The 25260-nt window shown below is 32.5% G+C and overlaps 1 protein-coding gene across 2 annotated transcripts in view; it reads right to left on the bottom strand.

The window, feature by feature from the left end:
• Positions 1-1756: 1756 nt before the first annotated feature.
• The window catches only part of LOC134683409 (di-N-acetylchitobiase-like), a 32299-nt gene continuing 8795 nt past the window's right edge, over positions 1757-25260 (bottom strand). For both annotated transcript variants that reach the window (XM_063542693.1, XM_063542694.1), the window contains exons 6-9: positions 24771-24935; positions 22268-22358; positions 21396-21524; positions 1757-5804 (exon numbers count right to left, since the gene is read on the bottom strand). In XM_063542693.1, the coding sequence (XP_063398763.1) occupies positions 5626-5804; positions 21396-21524; positions 22268-22358; positions 24771-24935 (564 nt within the window). In that variant the 3' untranslated portion in view covers positions 1757-5625. The remainder of the gene's footprint in view (positions 5805-21395; positions 21525-22267; positions 22359-24770; positions 24936-25260) is intronic.

Raw genomic sequence — 25260 nt, 5'->3', positions numbered from 1 at the left:
CCAAAAACTGCATTTTACCCCTATGTTCTATTTTTAGCTGTGGCGGCCATCTTGATTTGATAGTCGGGTCACCGGACACATTTTTAAAACAAGATACCCCAAAGATGATGATTGCCAAGTCTGGATTAATTTGGCCCAGTAGTTTCAGAGGAGAAGATTTTTGTAAAAGATAACTAAGATTTACGAAAAATGGTTAAAAATTGACTATAAAGGGCAATAACTCCTAAACGGGTCAACTGACCATTTCGGTCATGTTGACTTATTTGTAAATCCGACTTTACTAAACATTATTGCTGTTTACAGTTTATCTCTATCTATAATAATATTCAAGATAACAACCAAAAACTGCAAAATTTCCACAAAATTACCAATTCAGGGGCAGCAACCCAACAACGGGTTGACCGATTCATCTGAAAATTTCAGGGCAGATAGATCTTGACCTGATAAACATTTTTACCCCATGTCAGATTTCCTCTAAATGCTTTGGTTTTTGAGTTATAAGCCAAAAACTGCAGTTTACCCCTATGTTCTATTTTTAGCCGTGGCGGCCATCTTGGTTGGTTGACCGGGTCACGCCACACATTTTTTAAACTAGATACCCCAATGATGATTGTGGCCAAGTTTGGTTCAATTTGGCCCAGTAGTTTCAGAGGAGAAGATTTTTGTAAAAGATAACTAAGATTTACGAAAAATGGTTAAAAATTGACTATAAAGGGCAATAACTCCTAAACGGGTCAACTGACCATTTCGGTCATGTTGACTTATTTGTAAATCCTACTATACTAAACATTATTGCTGTTTACAGTTTATCTCTATCTATAATAATATTCAAGATAATAACCAAAAACTGCAAAATTTCCACAAAATTACCAATTCAGGGGCAGCAACCCAACAACGGGTTGACCGATTCATCTGAAAATTTCAGGGCAGATAGATCTTGACCTGATAAACATTTTTACCCCATGTCAGATTTCCTCTAAATGCTTTGGTTTTTGAGTTATAAGCCAAAAACTGCAGTTTACCCCTATGTTCTATTTTTAGCCGTGGCGGCCATCTTGGTTGGTTGACCGGGTCACGCCACACATTTTTTAAACTAGATACCCCAATGATGATTGTGGCCAAGTTTGGTTCAATTTGGCCCAGTAGTTTCAGAGGAGAAGATTTTTGTAAAAGATAACTAAGATTTACGAAAAATGGTTAAAAATTGACTATAAAGGGCAATAACTCCTAAACGGGTCAACTGACCATTTCGGTCATGTTGACTTATTTGTAAATCCTACTATACTAAACATTATTGCTGTTTACAGTTTATCTCTATCTATAATAATATTCAAGATAATAACCAAAAACTGCAAAATTTCCACAAAATTACCAATTCAGGGGCAGCAACCCAACAACGGGTTGACCGATTCATCTGAAAATTTCAGGGCAGATAGATCTTGACCTGATAAACATTTTTACCCCATGTCAGATTTCCTCTAAATGCTTTGGTTTTTGAGTTACAAGCCAAAAACTGCATTTTACCCCTATGTTCTATTTTTAGCCGTGGCGGCCATCTTGGTTGGTTGACCAGGTCACGCCACACATTTTTTAAACTAGATACCCCAATGATGATTGTGGCCAAGTTTGGTTCAATTTGGCCCAGTAGTTTCAGAGGAGAAGATTTTTGTAAAAGTTAACGACGACGGACGACGGACGCCGGACGCAAAGTGATGGGAAAAGCTCACTTGGCCCTTCGGGCCAGGTGAGCTAAAAATAAAATATTTGGCATTCTGAAGTTACACATATACAAAGAAAATAGTTTCGCTAAAAGTATCTGCATTACAGTAAGCATGGTATAATCACTTGTGCCTGTGTCATTTAAGTAAAAAAAATATAATTACATTAAACATTATGAAGTTATGTACATACACAATGGTTTTAAAAATACAAATCTGCATTTAGCAAGGTACAAAGTCAATCAAGTGTGTCTATTTTATAAATATGAAACACACAAAATTGCTGACACACATTACATAAAAAGAAAAGATAAAATTGAATTAAAAAAATAAAATTAATATTTTACATACTTGTCATCTTGGTATAAACAATACAAATATGGTGTAAAAATTATTTCACATCACAACCATATGTTTTTACACAAAAATGTTAATGGATAATTGTAAATATTGAAGTGTTGGGTAAGTACGTCTTTCCAAGTTCAATACCATTCAAAACAGCAAGTCAAATGTCAAACAGTTATGCTTATTTGGGATCAATAATGTGTCGTCTGCATGAAATGTCAACATTAAATTCTTTGGTCTAATTTGGATGTATCTTGTTTAATCTTAACATGTGACAACATTATTTTTTTGTTAAACACTTTATTTGTCTTGCCCTTTAAAAAATACCCCAAAATAAGAGATCAGTATTACACAGCTACTTTTGCATAGGTACTATTTCTGTACTAAAAATATGTAGTACTGGAAGTTTACTTTTAATATTTCTATAGTACTATTTCTTTACTTTAAAATTATTGTAATATTTAGGTACTTGTATTTTACAGTGCTTGATTTGTACTATATATTTTGGTACAGAAATAATACAATATTCCATGTTTGAAAATCATAATTTTAAGAGATTTGAAATAGAAAAACTTTCAAAATGCTGAAAATGTAATGGTAGTAACAAAAAATCTGTACTACCTAATTTTCAAGTACAAATTAAGTACTGTAAAATACAGGTACCTTTATATTACAATAGTTTTAAAGTAACAAAATAGTATTTGGCAAAACTTTTATGAACTTTGGTCTTCAATGCTCTTCAAATTCGTACTTTATTTGACCTTTTTAACTTTTTTGGATTCAAGCGTCACTGATGAGTCTTTTGTAGACGAAACGCGCGTCTGGCGTTTATACAAAATTTAGTCCTGATATCTATGATGAGTTTATATATAGTACTGAATATTAAAAGTAAATTTACAGTACTACATACTTTAAGTACAGAAATAGTACCTATGCAAAAAAAGCTGTGTAAAATTAAAAAAAAAATAAAATAATGGGAGATAACTTTGTTCAATTTGTCCTATCAACTCTGAGATCAAAATATTAAAACTTTTTTAATTTATTTTTATTTAATGATTCTAAAAGTTCTAAATCCACTCTACACTGGAATTACATAAAGCATGGAATGTTTAAAATCACAAATTAAGAATGATTATATAAATTAAAATAGAAAATAGATTTTTTTTTAAAATTTAGTACAAAAGCAAAAATTGAAACAATAAAATAAATAAATTTTACTAATTTGATGATCAATTTTGTACTAAATGAATCTTTCCCTTTGTTCAACTTATGCAACTTCACGCACTGTATGGTCAAGCATACACAATGAACGAATCAACAAACAAACAAAATCTAAAAACATATACAGTCTATATACATACTACAATATTTCGTTTTCAGGAGTCGGTATTAGGATTTGTTTTTGCGGTAATTCAGAATTCACACTTGTCTGGACTTTGGAATGAATGATTATTTTTTGAGGTCTGGGAGAGAATGTTTTATTTCTTCAGGAATTAAACTACGCCCTCCTAGCACCCCTATCCCTTTGATTTTTGTTCAACCTCTGTATTGACTCTTTTAATAAGAATTTAAAAACACAATGAACATAAAACTTCATTTGTAATGTCTTAAAGAAAGATATGCTTAAGGTAATAATAAATACAAATTAAACAACAGTATTTACAGAATATTAAAAAACAATGTAAAGCTGATATAAAAATGTAAAACTATAATTCAATCACTATACACAGTTCGGATATTAATTGATGACAGTTTTGTGTACAAAAAAGTACTTCTTGTACAGTAGTTGTCATTTGTTTATGTAATTTATACATATTTCTCGTTTTGAATTTATATAGATTAGACTGTTGGTTTTCCTGTTTCAATGGTTTTACACTAGTAATTTTGGGGCCCTTTATATCATAATTTCAGATACATTTAAATTTAAAAAAGTTTTCAACATTATTAATTGTGTAAAATTTCATGAACACATGATTTTTAACCTCTTATACAATCTAAATTGCATAATTTACAATGAACATAAAACATAGATATATGTATATACATTTGTATGTAAATATAGTAAGTTACAGTTTTCTTCATCTAAACCATATGCAACTAACTGTATATTTTCTTCAATTTGATATTAAATCATTTAATTTAATAATGCCTCTATATCAACCACACCAATCCCTATACAAATATACTATGTAAATACTGAACTTAGTCAAATGATAATTTGTAAAACTGTAAGTAAGGATTACAACTCTCAAAATTTATGAAATTTGCAGAATTATTATCTTGGTTTCATTATAAAAATGATCAATCAGGATGATGAAAATTACTGGACTTTCCATTTTATAAATTATACATTTTATATCCATAACTGTATAAGTTTCCTACATAAATTACAAAATAACTCGCTATATAACAATATGAATATAGCACACAACAGATTCACATTACAAGATAAAGTTTCATGATATGTATACATTAATATAAAAGGGAAAATATCTTCTTAGTACAATTAAAGCATTGTCCTTTATTTTTTTCATTTCTCAACATGGCCGGATGTTTTGCATTACTACTTAAGATGGATTCAGCGGGAATATTTAAGTTTAATATATCCATCAAATCTTCAAATTTGCATTTAAATGTGTATTATGACGATTTTTTAAGGATGTAAATAATCTCCCCAATTCTAAGTGAAGAAAAATATGTCGCTTAAAATTATGCAATTTAATCTCAAAATTATTGAGTTTAAATGAAAAATCAGATTTATACAGTATAATAAGCTCTTTTTAAGTAATATAATTTCATGATCATTGTGCTAAAATTACAAGATTATCAGCAACACTTTTCACTAAAGTTCTTATGATTAAAATTGATCTGAATTATACAGAAATGTTTTTTTTTACTAAGATTATTTGTCAAAAGAGTCACAAACTAAAACAGATTTTAAGCCAGTTTTTTGAATAGACAGTTAATTTATAGATTCAATTAATGGCTATAAAAAGAATTTATCACTTGTCCCGCTCCAGAGTCCAGTTTTTACAATTTTCCAGTCAACACAGATATCAAATATCTAGTTTAAATGAAGTTCTCCAAGATATGTTTCCAGTTAACAAATGGTTCAATTTAAACATATTTCATTACGGCATTAATTCACAACCACAAAAAATATCTTAAAATAAACAAATAGTCTGATAAAAAATCTCTTCACAACCTTCTGTTCTTGTTAAAACAAAATCTACAAAACTCTTGAAAAATTGTTCATAAAAATTTTACAGTAAAAATATCACAAAATTGAAATTTATCAACAATTGATATGGTGAATACACATAACAACATTTACATCTCAGACTTAAAACAGTGAAATATTGGTATTAAAAAGATTGATGATGATCTTGACAAAAAATGAAATTGTCAAAGGTGCATCTAAAACCCACAAGACAGTTTCAAACAGTGTTGATTTTCTAATGTAAATGAAAAGGAAAATGAAGTCACTTACTGAACATATAACGGACGGCTATAGAAATAACCGGTTGATTTATTTCAATTGACATGTATTAAAGTTGTTTTATCACAAATATTTATCGTCTTCATGAAAGTTTGCAGTTTCATCATCCTCGTCTTTTTGAAATGGAGGCTGATATCTTCTGTTCATCAACTTCATCTGTTTCCTGGCTATTATTGTTGTTATTATGGCTCCAATTAATGTTCCCCCGATAAAACATCCCACACCAATGGCCATGGCTTTCACTAAAACATAAATTTGTCAATTTATTTAAATTCAAACTTGACCTAAGGACAAGGTGTATGAATGAATGTTTGATACATTCCCCATTTCATTTTATTGATTACAGAATAGGTAAATAAAAACCACAAGAGGTCACACTGGTAGACCTATTTGGCAAATGACCGCGATTTTTGGCAAATCTCCGCGGAACGGATAAAAAATAAAGGTTTATCGTAAATTTTCCGTTTTAAAGAATATTTTGTGGTTCTCCGGAGATTTTCCGTGTCTCAGGGAATTATCCGTTTGTCCGATTAAACTGGTGTGTATTGAGTCAGTGATAGAACCAGTGATGCGTGAGCGACGGTTATTAATAGATCGTTGTATAATCCGTTATCTGTGAGCAGCGGTTATTAGTAGATCGTTGTGATTATATACACTGTTTACAAATAAAAATAACCGTCTTATTATCCTTTTCAGTCGAGAAATAAAAATCGGTGGTTTTGATATTAAAGTTACTTGCAATTTAAATATCGAATTTAGTTCAATAAAGAATAATCTATTTAAATGTGACCAATGAACAGGAAAATGCACGTGGTAACTTTGCAATACTACAAATATGTTCACCTTACAAAATTCTTCTTTATTGTCATGTTAAGATAAATCAGTTCCTGTAAAAACAGTAAAAACAGGGTCTTAATTACTGCAGATGCCGTAATCCGACATAATGTCATACTGATTTGACACTTGTCTAGTGTGAGTAACACCTGCTGTGATATTTTTGCAATACAACATGGACAAGCGGAAGGTCATAAATCAATCTGTTGATCCGAATTTAACTTTACCTGTACAGATATTTATTTATGGAGGATATCATAGATACATTTAATAAATTGTATTGTATTCAATGGAGATAATTTAAATACACAATATAATTTATTCAGACATATTTGCAGGTATACATTGAACATGTTTATTCCAAGGTTTGATATTGAATGCTTTTTTTTTTTTTTTTTTTTTTTTATCAAACTTTGATCTGATCAGTCTCGTAGATTATAAACGAGTAATTCGTTTATAGTTACACATTGTTACTCTTCTAACGTCTTTTTCTTTGTGCTATTAAAAAAAAACTCCCAATTTTCCACATCAGATCGACATTTATATATATATGAATACTGGAAATCTTTTTTCCGTCCGACACCACGCTCCCCACAAGAGCCCCAAGATATAATCATACCTGTCAATCACTAGCTGCAAGTTGAACATTCTGGTCAGCCTTTCTCGTGCTTTCAATTATGACATCGTTGCGAATTTTTTTTTTTTTAAATTGACATGATTGTGAAAAGAATAAAGTGATGGGAAGTTTATTTTACGACCTATCAGAACTTCTTGTGATTCTAATAAAAAATTTCTTAGGCCGCATTTCTTTCTAACAAGAATTGTGTACACGTTGTGTCGCGTGTGTTACTGTTTTCTAAACGATACACGAGTAGAAACAAATACATCGTTTGATAAATCTTTAATGACCCTGTTTGAATTTTCAATAATGCATGCACATGTTGTTGGTAATCAGACTTTTTTACAAACTTAGAAACAAATACTTCGTTTAATCAGGTTGAAGTTAGAAACAATTGGAGCGTTTGTACTAACAAACGACAAACTGCAGAAGCATTTTTAGCGTTTGCATAGTTTGTCAAAGTTTATGTAAACTTTGCAAACGTATGTTTGAAAGAAATGATCAAAACATGTGCGAGCTTAGCCGTTTGCATCGTTTGTGTTAGAAAGAAATGCATCTTTAATGAGTCTGAATCCGTAACCGTCAAAATAGCATGCTTTACAAAAAGATCAGCCAATTCAAACGTTTCTTTACACAAAGATGATTTTAAGTACGTCATACATTACATGTAAATTAAACATTTATTTAAGTAAATTTGTTTGTGTATCTATCTTTTTTGTATCTATCAATTTGGTTACAGGGTTGTACCGTGTGGTGCGTTTTCAGATTCATTTCTCAACAACTTCCTGTGAACCGAAATATTTCGGCAGGGGTATCAACGGCGGCAAGCTTACTGTTTAACTTGCTTAAATTTTATTTAAGTCAGTTTATTGAAATAAAATTGAAAATGGAAATGGGGAATGTGTCAAAGAGATAGCAACCCGACCATAGAAAAACAGCAGCAGAAGATCACCAACGGGTCTTCAATGTAGCGAGAAACTCCCGCACCCGAAGGCGTCCTTCAGCTGGCCCCTAAACAAATATATACTAGTTCAGTGATAATGAACGCCATACTAGTTTCCAAATTGTACACAAGAAACTAAAATTAGAATAATACAAGACTAACAAAGGCCAGAGGCTCCTGACTTGGGACAGGCGGGAAAATGCGGCGGGGTTAAACATGTTTATGAGATCTCAACCCCCCCCCTTTACCTCTAGCCAATGTAGAAAAGTAAACGCATAACAATACGCACATTTAAAATTCAGTTCTAAAGAAGTCCGAGTCTGAAGTCAGAAGATTTAACCAGATAAAATAAACAAAATGACATTGTTTTTGCAGAAGATTAATCCAGACATTAACGTACTTTGGCTTCCCATTTGTTCCACTGTGTAGGATAACTTATTTACGCATTACATCATTAATAATTACCTTTATATTCTAATTCGTCACCTCAAACGAATATAAAGTATTTATAAAATAAAAACAAACACTTGTTACATAGGAATAGCTCGCCAGCATGTGCAGCTTACTGTTAAATTTTATTAAATCAAAATATTGAGTCCCGATGTCATGATATCGGTCACACCGCTGCGTAGTACACGACAGCCTACAAAATAGAAAAACAAAATCAGAAATCATATATACATATAAATCTTAATAATCGAACAAACAATGTCCTACTGATAGAATAAATATCTTTCTATCTATGCGCGAAAACATTTCAAATGTACAAGCATCTTAATCCGGGAGGGGGGGTGGGGGGTCTTTACCTAAACTAAGCTGCCTTACTGAACGGTATACGAGCTTCGAATGACCATATATCTTAAATTACTTAAACAAGACAACTATTCGCGCTTTAAAAATCCCGTGCTATTTACATAACAAATATCATACTCAATATATTTACGCAATGCGACAAATATTGACCAATCCGAAATATCATATATTTAAAACACAAACCTGTTTATCTAACATAAACACCAATAGATGACCACTATGCGGACACACAATCACGTGTGATTGTTTACATAATAGAAAACACGTGTATGCTCAACTTTAATAAATACATTTATATTCTAATTCGTCACCTCAAACGAATATAAAGTATTTATAAAATAAAAACAAACACTTGTTACATAGGAATAGCTCGCCAGCATGTGCAGCTATTTTCGACTAAACAAAGAAAGGCGCAATAGTGTGCTTTTTAAATTCCTAAATTTTTAGTTACTGTTAGACGTTCACTGATGTTCTCTTTGACATATCCGTCCTTAGCCCGGTCTGATTTCCAGCGACCATGTTTTTTGAAGATTCTATCTTCCACGTGCGCATTTGCAGCAGCAGTGGCGCCTCCGGACCTCAAACTATGCAAACCAAAATACTTTTTGTCTAAACCAATAGATGTTAAAGTAGATAACAGAATGTCTCTTGCAGTAGTATAAGAAAGCTTACCATTTCTTAATTTGTAACCATTTACAGATTTACAAAAAGATAAAGGACGAAAAATCAAATCATTACTGTCCGACTTGATGTTTGCTAAATCTAAATATTTCATCAACATTTTAACGGGACATGTAATTTTGTCCGTTTTTGAAATGAGTACATCTCTACCCTCACGGTAAATATCAGTTTTACTACTCTCTATCAGTAAACTTATGTACGAATCATGAAAAACAATATTATTTCTTGTCAGATTTGCTAATTCTGAATACCTCAAAAATCCAGCAAAACTTATAAGGCACATACATGCTATTCTAACATCTTTCAGATTAGATTTATCGTTACCATAAAGCATAACGATTTGATACAAAATTTCTGGTGTTATAGGTTCTTTCTTAACCACAATGTGTCCAACAGATCTCAAAGATCCTTCCTTCACAGAAATAACCAAATCCGATTTACACGGATTTTCAACTCCGGCTAATCTATGAGCCCAACTTATAGCATAAAAAGCTTCATTTATACTGCTAGTAGATTTACCAATATTAGTCAAATAAATTAAATACGATGCGACAGAAATAACTGAAGCAGGTAACGTGTTTGAAAAATTAATAGATAAACACCACTTACAAAAAGCGTTGAAAACATATCTATACTGTCGTTGAGTGTTAGCTGCTCTAGATGACAAACAAAAGGAAGGTATCTGGTCTACCAGGAGCTGCATGGCTGGAGATTGAGACTGACGAAAAGAATCAATATCATTCCATCTTCTGGTTTTGAAAACTTCTGAAAAATGTGTTACCCAATAAAGGAAAATTAAACAAGTATTCATATAAATTATTATAATAAAATGCATATGACATTAAACAATCAACCATGCCTACTACAATATCATACTACAACATATGATACTAGGGCCATGTCGCTAAAAATACTTCATCTTTACATTCTCCACTGAGTAATATGTACAACGTAAAATCTCATTCACCATGTCTCTGCAATACCAAAATTGATATCAGGACCATGTGAAATATCACAGACTAGCGTCTAATCTAACTGCGAGAACAGTTGATAAAAAATTTTCAGTTCCAAAGATACACTTCGGACTACTTCCTTTTGAATAGATTCTATTCGTTTCTTTAAATTCTAGCACATCTTTAACATAAGCTTTGTAAGTCAAGTTTTTATTAAAAATATATGACCAGAATGGCGAAGATACCCATCTTGGAACAATTAAAGACCCTTTAGCCTTACAGTAAATCAGATGTTTAATTGTGCGTATAACTGAATAAATAGGGGGGACAAGCCAATTATTTTCTCCATTCCAATTTTGTGTAAACGCATCTACAGCTTCTGCGTTCGGATTCCAGAAAAGTGAGTTAAACCTTTTTGTCTTGTTATTCATCACGCTAGCAAACCTGTCAACAGTAAAAGGTCCCCATAAACTTTCTAAAAATTCAAAAAATTCATTTGAAATTTGCCAATCCTCATGATCACTCATTTTGCTAATGTAATCTGCCTTTGAATTCAATGTGCGGGGAATCCATTGTAATTCAATTAATATATTATGCTCTTTACAAATACAAAAAATAGAATAGGCAAGATTTTGTAAATCTTCCTTCATACTTCCAGCTTGTACTATACGTACACAATTTTGGTTATCAGTAAACCATTTTAAACTTTTGCCCATAAATAGAGTACTAAACGACAAAAGGGCCTGTTCGATTGCTCTCATCTCTCTCCAGGTGGAGCTTTTACATCTTTCTAATTCGTTCCACATTTTGTGAAAAATCTTATTTTCCAATTCTACAGTATAAGCCCCACAGGCTACATTACTAGCATCTGAAAAAATTACTATTGAAGAAGGGCTGTACATATCCAATTTCTTTTTATTCAAAGTAACCACATTGGATTTCCAGAACTTAAGCTCATTCAAAATCTCAGCTGGATAAACTATTTGTAATAATTTATCCCAGCTCAATCTTTGCACGATGCACAAGTAACAATATCTTGTCATCAATCTAGTCAAATTTCCGAGAACTGGTGATAAAGAAATGATCTTACCAGTCACTTGAGCTAATTGCCTAGCAGAGAAAAACAAAAATCTGTCTAAAATTTCATCTATAGACTGTAACAAATCATTTAATCTTCTTTCGGGAATAGAAATGCAGAATTGAGCAGAATCCCAAGTGATTCCTAACCATTCTAACTTTTGGGTAGGTTCAAAAACAGATTTTTCTACATTGACTAAAAAACCAGCCTCTTCTAGTGATTTTTTGACAAAATCGGAATCTTTCCGACATAATTCGTAATCCGAAGCCATTCCAAAACCATCATCTAAATACAAAACAATTTCAATCGAATTTTGTCTCCAATATTTGACCATAGATCTCAAACATTTCGTAAATAAGTAAGGGCTAGAAGCTAGACCAAAAACTAAAACTGAAAAACAGTAATACTTGTTATTCCAGGAAAAACCAAGAAACGTTTGTTGCTGAGGACAAATGTCGTAATGATGATAACCAGACTTTAAATCGAACTTAAACAGATAAGAACCTTTTTTGAAAAATTGAATAGCTGTTTTCCAGTCTTCAAATTTAAATCTCTCTTTTTTGACGGATTTATTTAAAATTGAAAGATCCAATATTAACCTCTTTTTTCCGGACTTATTGGTGGCAACTGATAAAGGATTAACAATATAAGGCGTAAAGGGAACTTCATATGCACATCCAGAATCAACTAATTCTAAAACGGCTTTTTCCACAAATTCTGAGTTAGTAACAGCAGATTTATTGTTTTTCATGTGCATACTAGGGGGAGGCACTAAAAAAGGGATTACATAACCGTTTTTAATTGTATCTAAAACAAAATCATTAGCTCCAATCTTAACCCAAAAATCGTAATGTTTTGCAAGCCTGCCTTTAACACCTTTAAAGTTATGACTAGCAGAAAACTCTAATTTTTCAAGAAATTGAACTTGTGACATAAATTCATCAAGTTCATCGTTATTGCATTCATAGCTAGAAGATAATAAACTTATATCTAGATACTTATCATTAACAGTAACTGTATCATTGCTGTTTGGATGGCTGGTAACTGGGTGCAGAAGCTGTGGCTGACTTGAAGTTGAGTGGGCAGTTTCTTTTCCAGTGACCATACTGCTTGCAGTAGTGACAGATGTCCATGGGGCACGGCTCACGCCGTGCAGTGCTGCTACGAAAGGGCTGTTGATATCGACTGAAGTCGTAAGCTGGAGGAGGAGCAGTGGCAGTAGCGATACTCCCAACTGCTGGAGAAGGTCTAGCTGAATACGGCTGAGGGCGGGTCTTTTTCTCCTTAATAGTTTTGAGGGCTCTAGTCTCAGCCTGGCGAATCTTTTTCTCGTCCTCATCATTTTCAGCGATATCGTTACTTTCATATTCTCTAACCGTAGCCCATCCCCCAGTGGAGTTATCAGCGATCCTGATGAGTTTGTTTCTTTCTTTAAGTTTACATACCAAATCACCAGTAATAGAAGAAAGGGGAGAAGCAACAGATACGAGATCCTTGTGGATTTTGTTAAGGCCATCCAAAATGTTCTCATTAAATCGAAACTGAATACGGTTCCCTTCTGATTTGAACTTAATATTAGCCTCATCTCTGAATTTCTTAGATAGATTGTCTTGTTCTGACAGAATGTCGGACTTCAAATCAACAAGTTTCTTATCCAAATAGTCTTTAAAAAGGCCAAAAGTGTCTACTAAGTCACGGTTTTGATTAGCTTGTGAATTTGAAGCATTAAGACGTTCGGGTTGACCATGTAAGGGGTCCCTTAACAAATCTTCTTCATTCAGATCGAGCACTGGTTCGGACATATCTTTACCTAAACTAAGCTGCCTTACTGAACGGTATACGAGCTTCGAATGACCATATATCTTAAATTACTTAAACAAGACAACTATTCGCGCTTTAAAAATCCCGTGCTATTTACATAACAAATATCATACTCAATATATTTACGCAATGCGACAAATATTGACCAATCCGAAATATCATATATTTAAAACACAAACCTGTTTATCTAACATAAACACCAATAGATGACCACTATGCGGACACACAATCACGTGTGATTGTTTACATAATAGAAAACACGTGTATGCTCAACTTTAATAAATACATATATTAAAATGCTGAAATGCAAGTTGTATACTTATTATTTTACTAATTTGCGTTTTGGTTCCGTTCAAATTTGCTGTTATATCATGTATAGATTCCTTGATTTTCATAACTTATCTAGTTTCAGTTGTTAAATACTAGTCAGTAAAGAGCTAAATATTTTGCCTTCCAGCAGAGCCAACAATTAAGCATCAGACGTATACGTGATACATTAATCATAATATATATGTAATATCAGTAATGGACTCCGAGACGTTTTCTCCTTTTATAGACGACTATGCAGTATGGGCTGTGCTCATTGTTGAAGGCCGTACGGTGACCTACATGTATAGTTGTTAATTTCTGTGGCATATGGTCTCTTATCCAGAGTTTTCTCATTGGCAATCACACCACACCTTTTTTTTAAACGGACTCATTTAGCATTTGTTATATTCTCAACGGTTGAGAAAAACTCCATGGATGACAAGTCAACTGGGGTTTTGAGTTGAACATTTTGATGGTGTATGTTTATAAGGGTTTGAATAGGATTTATATAGAAGAAGAGAGAATATATATGGACAAAAAGTGCACAACAAAGGACCAAAAAAGTAAATAAAATAGACACCAAGAAAACAAAGAATATAGAATAATGGGGAAAAATATGAAGACTACAGAAAAATTACTTACAACTATAAGACAATATTCAAGACCCTCGTGTGTGTTCAAATACAATCTGTATACACTATAGAATATATCTTTCTATAAAGTTCCGTTCTCAATGTTATTTGCTCGAGCATGACTGTCTGATTCTATTTAATTTTTAAATTGATGTCCAGTGGCAAACATTTCTAGAGTCGTGTCATTCAGGAAGTAAATACAAGAATAAATGAATCTGTTCATGCGCGGGTTGGTTAAAATAGAGCTCCCTACATATATCTTGTTAAAAAAAATATTTATTTTACTCAGCTATCTTCAAGGCACTATCTTCTGCTCTTACATGAAATTGTGATACTATGAAATTGACTGATAAGATTTTATATTAGATTGCCAAAGTTTTAAGTAGTAGAGACCATTTCCGTGACCTGTGTTTGTTGCACTCTGTGGGTAAAATCCAGTAGTTTTTTTTTAGCCTACTGAGATTTTAATAACTTATTTTCGAATGATGGAACCATATCAAAGTAATAAATTGAACACGGGTTTGACCGTCAGTAAACTGTCACACAAGAAATAGATTGAATGTTGCATGTACACAAGTCCAATTTGTAATGTTGTCTTTACGTCCTTCCACATTCTTTTTTTTCAAAATTCGGGATCCGCTTTCGAATATATTATGGGAGTCTGTCAATGGAGCTAGAGATACATTTTAATTTTAACTACCTTGACTGGCTACACAACCCTTGCACAGTAGATAAATACATCATACACAGATACACTGGCTGGTTAAAGGGACAATAAACCAGAAGTGTAAATTGCCCCAGGTATTTTAAGTATATTGTGTGTAATGTGTCAACAGTCACGTGTTAGTGAATTCAAAGATAATCAAAATGATCTAATTCACGTAGTAATCTACCATGCAGCTACGCATCATCGCACATCGCAAATAACTAGCTTTGCATTGTAAGATATTTAATTATACCCCCGCTTTGAAAAAAAGGGGGTATACTGTTTTACCTCTGTCTGTCCTTCCGTCAGTCCGTCAGTCCATCCCTCCGTCAGTCTGTCAGTCAGTCCGTCCGTCCCATGAATATTTTTCGTCACATTTTTTGTAAGGAACTACACTACCAGGATTTCTGAAATTTTGTTTCAGGCTTGATATAAGTCAGTTATACTTGGAACTTGATGCGTTTTCAGATAAATCACTCAACAACTTCCTGTTTACCGAACACTTGATTGATTTTACACATGATAGCCAAGTTGAAAATTTTTCTCAGGAACTACAATACAAGGATTTCTGAAATTTGGTTTAATATAAGTCAGCTATACCGTGGTAATCAAGGTCTGTCGTTTTTAACTGTTTATATGGGAATTGGTGAAAAAGTCATGGTTCAAAGTCATGAATGAGCGTAAATAAGTGTTCCGTGAAAATTGTTTTCGAAAATCTAATTTGTTCATCATTCTTTTATGTAATAAAATTCGTACCTTCCCTTGTCTGATCACCAGCATGGCTAAAGGTATTACTCCCAAATGTATTGTGAGGTGACACGTTCAGGTATTCAAGCGATTTCCTGTCGGACTTGCAAGTTCATGCATCGCTTCACTTCTAAGGGTATTGATCAGTGTATACGACCGATAACTTTTGAACTATCAGGTGTATAGTATAAATCTCTGTCTTGCGTGTCCGATATATTCTTGTCATAACTAAACGCATAAGCTTGTTTATAAATTACATTTCTGGTGTAAAGAATATTATTTATAAAAATCTAAATAATTCCAAAAAAAAAAGATTTGAAAAAATAAAAATCTGTTTTCACATTTTTTCCAAGGGTAAATTTGGGGAAATGTAAGTACTCGTTCTCAAAAGTGAAGGACAGTTTGAAACATACAAGAAATATTGATTTAACAAAAATATACGCACTTATCGACCATTCTTTTATACGCCTTGATAGAAAGTTACGGAACTATAGATAGTTGCAATTCAAAATTATATAAATTGCTTGTTACACCCTCAGCTGCCACTATATGTAATGCTAAAATTGAAAGAAAAAATTGTTTTCGACTTGTCACGAAAAAAATAGTTTGTTTTTCGCCACAGGCGAAAAAAAAAGTTTGTACAGAAAAAAAAACATAGCCCCCCCCCCGAAAATCAAATGGTTGCTGCCTAATGTACAATGATGTGAACATGGTTCTGAAAGTACATTATGCCAAATTCCTGTTCCGACATGCATGTTATATATGCCACTGGACAAACACTAATTATCCCCAAGGGATGTGAATATTTTGCTGGAAAACTTAATTAAATCAAATTAATTTCGGGATTTATTTTCCTTCTTGGTTTTCAATATTCAATAATAGAAAAAAGAATAAACTGCTTGTCCGCTAAATAGGGGTATTTTATAGTTATATTTAAAAAATAGGGATATATGACATTAAATTGGTTCTGTCTTTTTTTAAACATCGTTAAAAAGATGTGTGTCTAAGGTGAACGACACAAGAACCCTGTAATACTAGTACGAGAGACTAGCATGTAAACATCCTTCTCAATAATATGGTTGTATTGGAAATCTTGTCATACAGATTGACAACTCATGGTCCGATATGCATGTAATATTTGCCACATGACGCCCATAGTTCTTTCTACCATCATCAACTTATTCTTTGATATTGCTGTAAATATTGATGGTTCACACCCAAACAAAATGGGAGTAATGTACCTTCTGATAGCTTCTCCGTGTTATACACTTGTGAAACTTAATATATAGACGAAATGTCGGTATTGAAATGAATCTACATCTCACAAACAGGATTTTTAAATAACGATTTTGAGCAATCGTTGTAGGTTCATGAATATTCATATGGTGCTTTTCTTTAGCGCCAATTGGAAAAAAAACGTATCTTTAAATAAAGTTTGCAGTATTAAACATATTCCTCAGAAATCAGTTATCATAAAACCATACGAGTTATGATAAACCTTGATAAAACACAGTTCTGTTATCATAAAACATAAAAGAATGCACTATGTAAACTGGAGTAAAATTATGAGACAGTTCTAAGCACTGTACATGTACTATAGTAAAGTTGTAAGTCTGTTCTGTCACAAAACTTGTAAGCGATGGTCCATGCAGTTATATTCATGTCTGGAAATGTCCTTTGCTGTTTATCCAAAAGATATAGTCGGGGGTTTTTCTTTTTCCCATCGTTTTTTTGAGAAATGCATTTAAGAGTGAATCGTTAACTGGTTAAAGACCAGTGGCAAATATCTCTCTGCACGTTCTGTCGATTTGGGAAGATATTTTCTAATTCATTTGAAAATATCTATATGTGTTTGCAATGTTTAATGCTTGGACTTTGAAAAGGTGCTAATAAAGCTAACTAAATATTATTTTGATAAAAAAGCGGTAATACAACAAATTTAATTTTTCAAACAAATAATTCTGTAAACATCACGTGTGAGGGTTTACACGGAGTTAAGAAAAGACAACAGGGCAAATCTGATGAAAAAAAAAAATCCAGAAAATTCATAGTAACAGGAAATTAAACAGTAATTGAAACCCCCTCCTCAAACAAATGTACCTCATGACCTGTATTATGCTGAGGTACAATTTTTTTGGTGAAAAAAATATAGAATGCTGGAAGTGTTTCGATGTGCTATTGGAAAATCCTTTGAAAAAATGGGTAGGGTTCACCAGGCCACGGCTTAGGTAGCACTTCACAGAAAATATAGTTACAATTGAGCCACAGAATGTTTAATAACCTTCCAACCCTGGCCTTCTAATACGTTAGGCCAACTGTTAGTGTCATACATGCAAAACTACAGACCTATCTACGGAGTGCTACCATACTCACATGCTCCCGATACTAGTATGCTGTAGAAGTAATGAAATTAATAGAACCAGAGCCGGATTTAGTGGGGAATGGGGTTGATGGGAGTTTTTAATAGTCTTGATTTGATTGATTGATATACATGGAAGTTTTTAACGACACTGACTCAATGACTGGCTATACAACACATAGAAGTTTTTGACGACATTGACTGCCTAAACAGCCCTTTGAGTTTCTCAGTCGGCTATAAAGGGGGAATGACACGGTGTCCGCCCCCTTTTGTTGAAAAATAAATATTGATTATATAGGGAATCACTTAGGAATGACTGGAGCTGGTCCTCTCATGAAATTATCAGTTAGTCTCCCCTCTCCTTAAGTATAAAAAAAATCTGGATCTGCCACTGAAAACAAGTTTAATAAATTAAAAAAAAGAATGTGTCACTAGTATACACGGATGCCCAATCCGCACTATCATTTTCTATGTTTAACAGACCTGGGACTTTCTTTACTTAGTATAGAAAGTCCCTGAGTGGACTGAGGAAATGAGGTAATTCTAATTTGGCATTAAATTTATAAAGATCATATCATTGTGAACATGTGTACTAAGTTTAAAATTGATCATTGTTGATTGGATATCAACTTCATCAAACACTACCTCGACCAAAAACTTCAACCTGACGCGGGACAGACGGACGAACGAACGAACAGACAGACCAGAAACAATGCTGAGAATGGAACATCCTAAGTATATATTTTTAATCTTTATTGCAAAATTACACCCATACGGGTCAAGCAATATAAACAAACATTTGTAAATACAATGTAATATAAGGTAATCTTCTACACTCCCAGTCCTGAAACACAAACAAAATTAAAAGTCATCTGATTGCAATCTTATAACTGTCAATACTGATGAAGTCGCTTTAGCATTGATTTATAAGATACAACTTGTGACCTTCGAAATTGTTTTATATTATTTTATTTGTATATTTTCCTATAGACTTTTAAGGTACCTCCGTTGTCCTTAAAAAAATCCCTTCCATAATATCCAAAACTTCATCGTTGATTTGAAAAAAAAAAAGATTTTAGATTTTCGATTATCAATTGAAATGAACCTTCTAGAGCCTCAACTTTCAAGCGCACAATAATGTCAATCATTACACATCACTTTAACCCTGAATTGACATTCCACAATCGGTCAGTATATAACATCACCTGTGTTTATAGTTACAGGGTATTTCCCGCCGTTGGAAAATCCCGTGCAGTCGACACAATTGATTTTTAACATTCTCTATCATGAGCGAGGTCAAGTTTTAGATCATGTTAATTACATATATTTTTAAAGTTAATTATTTAATTATTAAAAAAAAAACGTATCATCATTTCTTTTCTTTTCTTTTTTTTTTGCTAGTATAGTAAATAAATCTCAGTCCCGGAATGGAGATACACTTAAATTTAGACCTGGAAGTGCCTTCTTATAAATGGAGAAACTGTCTTTCACATTAAAATTTAAAAGAATATTATCGCTCAGGCATATTTAAAATTTTGTAATAAGATGATTGATTGTTGGTTGTTTAACTTCCAGTGGCAAATATTCCATAAATGTCAGGACGAACTTAGTTTTAAGATCGAACTCTCAAAAAATAATTGAAAAACAGTAATGATGACAGAAGAACTTTAATACGTGTGAAATAACCATCCAATCTTTTAAATATAACTTATTTATATTTCAAAAAGTAACAGATTAGTTTACAAGACGTGCATTGACGTACTTTCATATCTTTAAAATGGAACTTCTTTGTCTAAAAGACAACCCACGAGTTGTCGAAATCCAGTTGCATGCATACTATAGACATACATATGCATATTATGCATCGACGATCGTTGTATTACGTTACATGCTATACCAATTGACCCCTGATATCAACTAAGGTTAGAACTTCCTATAGGCCGTTCATTTTATTTTTGTTCCAATAAACGGTTCTTGAATCAATTATAATTTCTGAAGTATTTACGATGAAAGCATTATTCTCAAATTGTCTTACACAATGATAAAATTGTATTTATACCACAATTGAAAAGTAATTTAATAAAACAAATGACAGATGAACTGATTAATTAAAAAGATGAATGTATGTCCATATGCTCATATATATACACATTCGGACTAAAATTCGCAACTTGTCATTATCTCATCGTAGCATATTGTTAATGTTGCTAATATATGCCTTCAACCCCAAGAGGTATAAATGTGCATTTCATTCTGAAAGATTAATGGATCAGCAGGTGATCAAGATCGTTTTAAAAATTCCTATTTGCCAATGAAGTTTAAATGATCTTCGGCCTCAGACATACACATGTATTTTTCAATCATAAAAGTAAACCTTTAACCCCGAGAAATATATTATCTGTTTCTCTCTAAATTTACAGAAACATTATGTGATAAATTTTTGAAAATTCCGTATATCTCAATCGATTAATGATAGTTCTGTAAACTTCTACATATATTACAATCTGTACCTCAATACAACCGTCCCTCACACTTAACGGATAATACAACGATCAATTAATGATTGAACGTCGCTCACGCATAACGGATTATACAACCGACCTTTTAATAACCGTCGCTCACGCATCACTGATTCTATCAATGACTCAATACACACCCGTTTTATCGGACAAACGGATAATTCCCTGAGACACGGAAAATCTCCGGAGAACCGCAAAATATTCTGTAAAACGGAAAATCTACGATGAACCTCTATTTATTATCCGTTCCGCGGAGATTGGCCAAAAAACACCGAATATTTTACAAAAATCGCGGTCATTTGCCAAATAGGTCTACCAGTGTCATGTATTTGGCGTACAAAATTTTTTGGGTGAGCAAATTTAAGGAGATGTTTTATGAATGTAGTTAACATGAAAAATAGCATACATTAAATTGCTTTTACTTTTTTTCTAAAGCATATATAGTTAAATATCCATTTATAATCTATGACAACTTATTCAACATATCTATTTAGATGTTGTCAACTCAATCATAGAAAAAACTTTAAAAATTTATCTTCTGCTGGAAAACAAGATGGCTGTTTAAATTTTTTTTTAAAAGAGACAATCTATCAAACAAAAAAAGTATGGATTACACAACTAATATTGTAAATACAGATTTTATTTGCTCTGCATTATTTTTTTGAATTTACAGTTAACAATATACTTTTTTTCCCTTGAAACTAAGATCAGTAAAAATAATTTCATTGAATATCAAAATTTATGCATTTCAAAATTTCAAATAGATCCATAGTCAGGTGTGAGGCTGGTGGCTATCTTCAATGACTAGCAGCTACTCACATGCATTAGACATGTCTGCTCCCTCTGTATGTTCACCAGTCACCATCATAGTGTGCATCAACCAATGCCACTCCTGGGCATCACCTTGGTCAAAGTTCACAAGGTCATCCACTGTCCATATCACAACACCTATAAAAACAGCAGACACAATAATAAAGGGTTACAGATAGTTTGGTTATAATAATGTATCAATGAGGATTAAAAGTTTGATAGACAACCCTGAATACCCCCAAAGCATGGTTTATTTGCAAAACTTTAAAAATTACTGATTCCTTTTTACCAACGATTTAATCTAAGCCTCCTCACAACACAGATTTGTATAATTTGATATTGATAGAAAGGGGGCAAAAGGGGGTCTGTTAACATGTTAACAACACCTCCATTTTGACAGATAACAACAAATTCAAAAATGCTGATAACAGTTAACACAGTGGGTTGAAGATTGTTAACAGTTTAAATTTATCTCAGATAACAGTAAAGACACTTTGAAAAGGCCACAACATATTAAAATAAAAAAGTATTGCCCCCCCCCTCTGATAAAAACATATTTATGAACCTGACTATCACAAATAAATTATCTATCTTAAAGTCTGCTATCTAAAGTTATCCATTCATTTGATGTGTTAGAGCTTTTGATTTTGCCATTTGATTATGTACTTTCCAGTTTGATTTTCCTCGTAGTTCTGATTTTTTGTTTGTTTTTCTTTTACATATTTTTGGAACAGTGAACCATAGAAGTAAATATTGCCATGTGTGTTTTAGGTGTTACAAACAAAGTTTGACATCCCTATGCCTATAGTATATACATATAAATTGTATGCTCTGTCGAGCAGGATTTGAATATAGTTTAATAAGATTTTTATTTTTTTTACCTCTGAGTTTCATGTCAAGGGCAAACTTGTATTTTTCATACAAACTTTGGTCAGACTCATACCAGATTTGATGTTCACCGTCATTTGTAACCTAAAACATAACATTAAAAATAAGTTCCCTTCAAAAAAATAATTATAAAAACAAATTCTAATACAAGATGTGTCTGTATGTATGTATGTGCTTTTATATCTGCCCAATTGCTGTACATAAAAAAGAAGATGTGGTATGATTGCCAATGAGACAACTATCCACAAAAGACCAAAATGACACAAACATTAACAATTATAGGTCACCGTACGGCCTTCAACAATGAGCAAAGCCCATACCGCATATAGTCAGCTATAAAAGGCCCCCATAAGACAATGTAAAACAATTCAAACGAGAAAACTAACGGCCTTATTAAGGTAAAAAAAATGAATGAAAAACAAATATGTAACACCTAAACAAACGACAACCACTGAATTACAGGCTCCTGACTTGGGACAGGCACATACATAAATAATGTGCCGGGGTTAAACTTGTTAGCGGGATCCCAACCATCCCCCTAACCTGGGACAGTGGTATAACAGTACAACATAAGAACGAACTATAAAAATCAGTTGAAAAAGGCTTAACTCATCAGATAGACAAAAATACAAGTGGACATATGTTTGTTTATTCTTCATTGGTAAGAGGTATCTGCTTTTTGGTTGGATTGTTTTCTCTTTTGAGACATTCCCCATTTCCATTATCAATTTTATGATATATATGTAATAATAGATTACATAGCACTGTCAAAGTGGACACATTAACTGTAAAGTTCAAAAATACCTCTATGTAAATAAAACCAATCTGCTAAATATTGAATATATATATCTCATTCATCATGTTCATATGGTTCTGTAATGTCATAAAATAATGATATGTTATTTTCATAAATACAAAGTTCAATGCTATATAAATGAAGCCTTTAATAGAGACAATCTAATTTTAGTTTATAAGTCTCATATAAAATAACTGTAAGATCTGACATAATTTTTCCAAAGTCTAAATATTAGATTCACTTATTTAATTAGACTAGCTAATTTCTTGACATTGATGAACAATAACATAAACTTATCACTATTTGGTGTATTTTTTACTTTGATGTTTATATGTGATCATTTTTCATAGCTTGCAACTTGCATAAAATTGAGAATGGAAATGGGGAATGTGTCAAAGAGACAACAATCCGACCATAGAAAAAACAACAGCAGAAGGTCACTAACAGGTCTTCAATGTAGCAAGAAATTCCCTCACCTGGAGGCGTCCTTCAGCTGGCCCCTAAACAAACATATACTAGTTCAGTGATAATGAATGCCATACTAATTTCCAAATTGTGCACAAGAAACTAAAATTAAAATAATACAAGACTAGCAAAAGCCAAAGGCTACTGACCTGGGACAGGCGCAAAAATGTGGCGGGGTTTAACATGTTTATGAAATCTCAACCCTCCACCTATACCTCTAGCCAATGTAGAGAAGAAAACGCATAACAATACGCACATTAAAATTCATTTCAAGAGAAGTCTGAGTCTGATGTCAGACGATGTAACCAAAGAAAATAAATAAAATGACAATAATACATAAATAATAACAGACCACTAGCAGTTAACTGACATACTTGTATGAGAAAGAAAATGATCGTTAGAAACTGATGACAATTTAATTACCAAAGCATCATCAGCAAATAGCCATTCTGCTCTTTGGTCAGGTTGTTGTCAGACTTTTACACATTCCTCATTTCAATTCTTAATTTTATAAACAGAATGGCCTTTCAAACATGAGGATGTTTCTCAGCTACAACTCATCTAAGGAGGGTAAACCTTCAATGAGATTGTAGCAGATAACACCATCTCCACTAAAAATCATCGATAAAAACCGAATGTTTTTATTTTTAACTTATAGATTATCGTTGATCATCTCAACGAGATTGATTTTCTCGCTTGAGCTGGTACAGCGAAAGTGAGAAAAGCAATCGAGTTTAGATGACCAATGATAATCTGTTTATCGCTATTTTACCTATGACGACCTTGTCAATTTCATGTCAATTTCGTTAGCAACGCCACATGGCCTCCTTAGTTTCTAGCGATAATTTTTCCATCTCAAGTGAGAAGCATGATATGAAAATTATCACAAAAAAAGATCAAAGGAAAAATGCACAAAATAGCGATAAATGTAGCTTATCCCTGATCATTTCAACAAGATTGATTTTCTCACTTGAGCCAGTACGTCAAAAGTGAGAAAAGAAATCTAGGCGAGATGAACAAAGGTAATCTGTTTATTGCTATTTTACCTATGACGATATTAATTCATTAACAACGGCACATGCTCTCTCATTTTTTAGCGATAATTTTCATATCACTAGACTTCACTGAGAAAGAAAATTATCAGACAGTAAAATTAAAGGAAAATTTCGTTAAACAGCAGCAAAATTGTATATCATCATGATCATACACCCTTTAAAAATTTGGTAAATACTTACATTAACATTGAAATAATTAGAACTGTAGAATTTACTCCATTTGTGATTCTTTTCAAAATAACTGTGGTATGTTGTATCAAGGTCATAAAAGGTCATTTTCTTCCTTGATTGAAAATCACAAGTGTTATTCTTCTGTGGTAACATACAAACATCTTCATCATTACCCTAAAAATATATCAAAGAATCTAATACGAACATCTTCATCATTACCCTAAAAATATATCAAAGAATCTAATACGAACATCTTCATCATTACCCTAAAAATATATCAAAGAATCTAATACGAACATCTTCATCATTACCCTAAAAATATATCAAAAAATCTATTAATACGAACATCTTCTAGAACTACCCTAGAATATACTTAAATGGAATATGTAAAAAGACCTAGACTTGTAATTGTTCACATTTTTATCTTAAACATTCTTATTTTTGTATGAAAAACTAAGTTTTCTTGTTTGAATTGTTACACTTGTCATATTAGGCCTTT

This window comes from Mytilus trossulus, chromosome 9 (assembly GCF_036588685.1).
Source record: "Mytilus trossulus isolate FHL-02 chromosome 9, PNRI_Mtr1.1.1.hap1, whole genome shotgun sequence".
Lineage (NCBI taxonomy): Eukaryota > Metazoa > Mollusca > Bivalvia > Mytilida > Mytilidae > Mytilus > Mytilus trossulus.
Note: the sequence above shows the minus strand (reverse complement) of the source record. Positions and strands in the feature narration are given on the sequence as shown.